This window comes from Lycium ferocissimum, chromosome 1 (assembly GCF_029784015.1).
Source record: "Lycium ferocissimum isolate CSIRO_LF1 chromosome 1, AGI_CSIRO_Lferr_CH_V1, whole genome shotgun sequence".
NCBI lineage: Eukaryota > Viridiplantae > Streptophyta > Magnoliopsida > Solanales > Solanaceae > Lycium > Lycium ferocissimum.
In genome coordinates, this window is record NC_081342.1 from 71001128 (window position 1) to 71008426 (window position 7299).

At 36.4% G+C, this 7299-nt stretch overlaps 1 protein-coding gene across 1 annotated transcript; it reads left to right on the forward strand.

The window, feature by feature from the left end:
• Positions 1-4840: 4840 nt before the first annotated feature.
• On the forward strand, positions 4841-5818 carry LOC132067265 (uncharacterized). Its single transcript, XM_059460450.1, has one exon. The coding sequence runs from the start codon at positions 4841-4843 to the stop codon at positions 5816-5818; it is 978 nt and encodes a 325-aa protein (XP_059316433.1).
• Positions 5819-7299: the final 1481 nt, after the last annotated feature.

Below are 7299 nucleotides of genomic sequence, written 5' to 3' on the forward strand. Positions count from 1 at the left end.
ATAAAACTACAAGGCGTAACAGTAGTCCTGCTCCCGCTCATGCATTGTGGGGATGATGTAAGGGTGCACAACCTACAAATACGCAATGCATTAGCATTTAGTTTATATTTTTGCAAAAATATTGATCATAGACTCCAAATTTATACCTGTGAAACTCCCCCTCCACTCCTAAATGGATCACCTTCAGTAAATCGGTCCATTTTTTTGGTGTGCAACCTAAGAATTCTATGAATAATAAAGCATTATCATGACATTTTAAGCAGTAGTTAATTAACCTCATATATAAATATCCGATTTGCCGTTAAATGCAATCCAAGTGTGGGGAAAGCTTCATAAGTCCAGACCTATTATGACACAAATAATCACTGAGTGAAAAAATAAATAACACACAGTCTATAATCTACTACACCACTGATTTATAACATATACCATGAATGCAAATGGTAAGCCGTAGAGAGCGTATGATGGTGTCTTTTTATCAAGGTGGGTTTGGTGGTGCCTGGGAATGTCTACCTTCTCCTTCAAGTATTCCAAGGTGAGTTCAAAGGATTCCTTTCCCCAAGGATAGCTCCGGAAAAAATCCAAATCATCAGCCATTTTAAACCAATCAGTGTCCACACCTCTCGACACATCTTTGGCCATCACAATTGTATGGAGAAATCACACGAGACAACACTTCAGCTTTTTCTCTTTATTTAATCTAGGCCCTCTTATCACTGACAGTAGCTTTTCTGATGTAATCTTCTTGTTTCGATTAGCCGTTGAGTAGAATTGGTCGTCCTTTTCTTAATTGTCATGTCCTCTCTAGATTGGAAGGGATAGGATCCACAATTTAAACCTGTGATCCATGCAAACTCCTTCAAGCCAAAACACAACTGCTTGTCGTTCATGAGGAACCACATTTCACGTTCTTTTTCTGGACCACATGCCGAAAAAGCAAATAAATAGGGATCATCCATCCATTGAAATTGTTGAAGAATTTTGACAGCTTTCTGAAGTGACCAAAACAGGAACGCCTCCATATTTTTCTGAATTTTTGATCTCTTAGCATCTTGTTAAATTCGACTAACAGCGTCAGCCTGCTCCTATCAGGAATTTTTGCCGCAAAAGGTTCATAATCATCTAGCCAATTGATCAAGCCATACTTTTCAACATCAATTGTCTTTGCACAATATGGCAAGGCCAAAGGATCAACCTCTTCAGCAGCACTAGAGTATTTTGAACCATCCTCAGATACACTCTCAACTCTACTATCAACTTCATCAACACTACACTCATCAACTGGGTCTGAGTAGGACGCACTCTCAGCTTCTGCATTTGTTTTTATCTCGACTAAGTTCTTCACCTCTTCTTTTTTTATCCTTACGATTGGCATTTGAACGAGTTTCAACCATAGCACAAGAACGGGAAAGTATTTTTCCTCATCTTCCTCTACACCTAGGCATTTATACGATCTATATACAAACAATAGAGACGTTGATCAACCACGATGTAAACATAAAAATAATCAACCAAAAGTCTATTAATAGACCATATATAATTTCAAAAAGCAAAAACAGAAAAAGAAATACCGAAACAAGCAAAATAATTATAAATAACACACATTTCGACGATAAAAGTCAAAACAACAAAGGTTTTGAAAAAAAAGCAGATCTTTATGAACACTAGTTTTTTATCAAGATCGGAAAAAAAAAAATTCAAGGCTGAGTGAAAGAAAATACCTGACTACGACGATCAAGGCGTATTGGAGCTTGGGGGAGAGGTGGAAGTTCGAGAGTTCCAAGCTAAAAAGAGTTTTTGGGAAGTGAAAGGGGCTGATGAAAGAGAGAGTCCGTTTAAATTTTTTATTACAACAATGAGGGACTAAATTGTAAAAGAAATGACTAAATTGTAAAAGAAAGAAACTTCAATCTTTTTAAAATTATGAAAAGTACCCCATTTTCCTTTTTCTAAACCCTAATCTCAAAAATAAATCAAAAAGAAAATGAGTGGCCTGCCACTAAATTAAAGACTTGAAGTGGCCCTCAAGCCAAATCTTCTCACAAAACTAGGTTAATATTCCTATTTAGCTAGTTGTATTGCTACTCATCAACTGTTCTTTGTTCAAAAAATGCACAAAGGAAAAGGAATGCTAGTCAGCTCAGCGAAGTTGTAGCCCAAAAAAAGAAGATCCAGAGTGATTCCTCACCTATCTTGTCAGGGCCCAGTGGAATGCTCGAGTATAAATTCCCTATACTTATGTAAACGGCCAAGGCCGGCCGGCTCGTAGATCTAAAAGGATTCATCCGTAGGCCTGCCCGGATATTAGTTATTAATATTTCAAGTCTAAACAATGTCAAAATTTATTCAGTTTCACAAAAGCTTTGGTCCTACAAGATCGTTTAAAGCATTACTAGATTATTTAATTATTTTTAGATTTGAGACTTGTTTAGCAAGTAGTAACATCATGTAATATTGTCTTGTAAATGCATGTTAACATTTTTAATTAATATTGTCTTGTAAATATATGTTAACATTTTTAATTTAGAATTTAAATTAAATAGTTATGAAAGATATTTGGTGGGCTAGTCCGGCCAGGCCCGCAGCCCACGTAGTGATGGGTTGACTTGCTATCTTAAGGCCCATCAAAATGGTGGCCCAGCCCAACCTAACCCATCCAATTCCAAAGCCCGCGTGGGCTAGCTCGGATGTGCTGGGCCAACCCGTTTTGACAGCTCTACATTCAATATTGTTGCTTCATTTAACTGGAACTAAAAACTACCCCTCAGGGGCTAGCTTTATTGAAATTTATCTAGAAGACCATTTTTTGTGTCATTGTGCAGACAATGGGCCCAGCAGTCCAATTGATAAGGCTTAGCGTACTGTTTTCTAATTTAGTAAAAGCCAAACCTTAAACTGAAATGATGGAAATATCCTTTGGTCAGTAAGCAGGGATGCCGACCCCCTCCTGCTTTTGGCCGCTTCTATATTTAGAACTAGATGAGCACGGGCTCTAAGAAAACCAAGTAGTATGGACAACTTACATAAATAACTATCTTTTAGGAACAATTAATCATCCATAACTATCTTTTTCATATTTATAATTCATAGCTACATTAGGCACTCAGATACAAGGAGAAAAAGATGTAAAAATTATGTAAGAAAAATAATATGGTTGGCTGGGTCCAAATGTGGATGGACAAGGACAGAGGCCACAACCAATAACCACTCCAACCATGGCCACTTGATGTATTATGTAGCTACGAAATGAAAATGTAGCTACGAAATGTAATTATTTCAAAAGATAGTTATTATCGATAATTACCTCTTAAAAGAAGTTACACCAAGTAATTTTTCCTTCATTCCAGTTAAGATTGAGGCATTTACAGTGTTTTGTATTTTTTGAGAGAAATAATTGGTATTGAATGATTTTGTTGTTCTAAAAGAAACACAAATAATTTCTTAAGCAATTTCTATAATTTGAATGATCACTAAGGGAATTAACTCTAAAGTTGGTTTCACTATCAAATTCCTCTGCTTTTCCCCTTTAGTGGTCTTCCGATTTTTCATTCATTTTTTCACTTATTCCTAATATATTTTATTTTCCTGATCAGTCCGGCATACAGTTGCGATTTTCTGTAGGTTTTATCTGGGTCACTAATTTAAAGTTTAAAATCTTTGCGGTCGTTTGGTATGCATACTAAATTAGTATTTTGGAATTGAAGAAGCACAATACACGATCGAAAAAAGACAAAAAGTTTGTTATAGTAGGGATAAGTTGCTTTTTTTTCTTTTTTGTTTTTTTCTAATTTAGAAACATCCACAAGACCTCACAAGATTTGAACTTCTTTTTGGACCAATTCAACCGTGTTCGTTTCCAACTAGCAGACCAATCAAAAGATTCTTTCAACTTACGATTGAATGTCTGATATAATCTATTAAATGAAAAAAGAAACAGTCCCCACGGACAAATAATTTTTGCCCACATTGCTCACATGCTGTTCAATCAATTTTCTACTAACCGAGAAAAAAATGTATTTGTTTTACTTGAGTTGAGTTAAAAGTACGAAATGTATTTACACTATGACCTCTTTTGAATAATGTCTTTTTTATGATAATACTAGTGTATACAACCGCGCTTCACGCAGTCATGAGAAAAAACTGTTAGCAGATCGAGCCCAACTGACTAAAGGCCTAACTATTATTGGTTTAATGGTTTAGCCTCATTTACATGTAATGGTTGTAATAGTTAGTGGTAGTCAAAATAGTCTAATTTTGCAAATTATGGTCAATGTATATACTAGACTGTGACCCGATTGAGGACACAAGTTTTGGGTAGGTTTTGACCAAAGGCAAAAATATCCCAATTCTCTCTATTTGAAAACCTAAAGTTTCTCTTCTCAATTTCATTTTATTTTCCTTCCGCAAATTCGTTTATCTGATTCGAACATGGTATCAGAGCAAGAATTTGTGTAAGATTCAATATGATCCTTCAATCGATCTTACCCTTGCATATTTTTTTTTTTTTGGTTTTAAATTGAAAAAAAAAAAATCTAGGGTTTTCATCTTTATTTTTTGTGTTCTTCGAGCTGAAAAGCTTCAGTTCTGATGCGAATTATCACTTTCAAAGTAAATGTGCGGTAATTTTGGTTATTGGAGTTTTGCGTATGTCGTTTTTGGTAATTTGAAGGGCGATTTGACCTAATCGGGTTCGTAGAAAGGTCGTCGATGGCCAGAGTCTCATCGTCGAGTTTGATTTAGGTTTTGTGTGTCGAACAAGACCTTGCTTCTTCGGGTTTGGAAGAAGAACGGTAACATCATTCCTTTACTCGTATAAACTTTCGAATTTTGTGTTTGTAACATGGGTAGTAACATCAATAACAATGGAAATGAAACTTTATTTGGTGTTACTTCATCTACTGAAGGATTTACACCTTTTTCAGTAGATTCGACTCATGCCTTTTATGTACGCCCATCTGATAGTCCGGGGAATCGCCTCGTTTATGATATTTTTGATGGAAATAAATTTGTCTTATGGCATAGAAATATGTTAATTGCTTTGTCCGCTAAGAACAAATTAGGCATTCTCACGGGTAAAGAAGCACAACCTACCCCTGAATCTCCTTCCTATCCATATTGGGAACAATGCAATGACATGGTTATCGCATGGATCACCAATTCCCTTTACAAAGATATATCTTCTAGTCTCATGGGTTTTAGTACTGCTAAAGATATCTGGACTGATATTAATAAAAGATTTGGGCAATCCAATGGGTCAAAGTACATTCAGCTGCAAAGAGAACTAGATACCATTACTCATGGATCTTCTGATATTGCAGCATATTTTACTAGATTAAGAACTCTCTGGGATAAACTAAGTAATGCCTATGTAGGACCTGACTATAGTTATGGTGCTCTAGCCAAACACCTTGAAGAACAAAAACTTTATCAATTTCTTGGAGGTCTGAATGACTCTTATACCACTTGCAAAAGTGCGATCATGTTGATGTCTCCTCTGTCTTCCATAAGTAGGGCATATGCAATGTTGCAACATGATGAGAAGCAAAAGGAAGCTTCTAGTCCTATTCCCAGTTTTTCCAATGAGTCAGCCTCTTTCTCTGCTTCTTCTTCCCACCAAAACAATCCCAGAGGTTTTAGACAAAGGATACAGTTTGACTCCAAGAAAAGCTTTCCTCCATTTTCTTCACCACAAGTTTCATCCCTTTTCTGCAAATATCGCAAAAAGTCTAGGCACATCATTGACAAGTGCTACAGGCTTCATGGGTACCCTCCTGATTTTAAATTCACCAAGAACAAGAAAGTTGCTTCATGTGTGTAATCTGGTAACACTGGTGGTTTGAATTCTGGAACTCAAAGTGTGTATAACACTGGTGGTCACCTGCTCCTTGCCCTAAACCACTTGATCACTCAGGGTATGGCTTTAGCAAAGAGCAGTACCAGCATTATCAACAACTGTAGTCCATGTTCTAGAATTCCTACATTTCTCCTCTTCCTTTCAACATTGATCAATCAAATGAGGAGAATACTGCTTTTGCTAACTTTGCATGTGTGTATAACTGTTCTGTTTTTACTAGTGATGGTTAAAGCACTTGTGCACATTCACAATTAGATAGAAACCCTTGGATATTAGATTCAGGAGCTTCCAATCACATGATATCACACGAACACCTTCTTCACAACATCCAACCTTTAGTAACTCCTTACTTAGTCACTCTTCCTAATGGATACAAAGTTAAGGTATTTTCCACAGGTTCTTTAATCCTTAGAACAGATATAACTCATGTAAATGTCCTTTTAATTCCCTCTTTTCAGTTCAACTTGATATCAATTCACAAGTTACTGCTCCAATTGAAATGTTATGCCCTATTTACTCAGTCATTGTTATCTACAGGGCCCTTTTATGAAGATGCCACTGGATCTTGGTAGAGCTGCTAGTGGACTTTATATTTTTCACCCTGATTCACCTACTGCTCATTGTAATAATTCCATTTCTGTTTCTACCCCTACTTCTTATAATTCCCCTTATATTCCTCTAGTTTCTAATTCTGTTGTCACTGCTGGTGCACACAATACCACTTGTAAATTCACATCTGCTAATAAGACTGATTTACTTGGTACCAGAGACTTGGACATACGCCCTTCCACAAAATGAAATCAATTTCATTTTTTTTTTATAAACTTTCTCCCAAACAATCTTTTACATGCACTGTATGTCCCATGGCTAGACAACAGAGACTTCCCTTTGCCGAAAGTTCTATACACTCTACTGCCCCTTTCCAATTAATTCACATAGACACTTGGGGTCCATATAATACTCAAACATACAATGGTTTTAGATGTTTTCTCACTTTAGTTGATGACTACACAAGGGTAACCTGGACCCATCTACTGTCTTCCAAAAGCAATGCCTTATCTATCATTTAAGCCTTCACCACTATGGTTCAAGTTCAATTCAGTGCTAAAATCCAATGCTTCAAGTCTGATAATGCATATGAGTTGGGCAGCAGTTCTAAGGCCCAACTCTTTTTTCCTTCTCTTGGAATTTTACATCAAACAACTATTCCTCATTCTCCTTAACAAAATTGGGTCGTTGAGAGGAAACACAAACACTTGTTAGAAGTATCCAGAGCCTTACTTTTCCAGTCCAAACTTCCCTTCAAATATTAGGGTGAGTATGTCTTAACTGCCACATATCTCATCAACAAAATTCCTTCTACAGTTTTACAAAATCTCAGCCCCTATGAAAAACTTCATCATTCCCCTCCACCTTATGCTCATTTAAAGCCTTTTGGTTGCTTT

Excerpts from the sequence above, each read along its gene's own strand:
- LOC132067265 (XM_059460450.1), top strand. The coding sequence starts at position 4,841 with ATGGGTAGTAACATCAATAACAATGGAAATGAAACTTTATTTGGTGTT.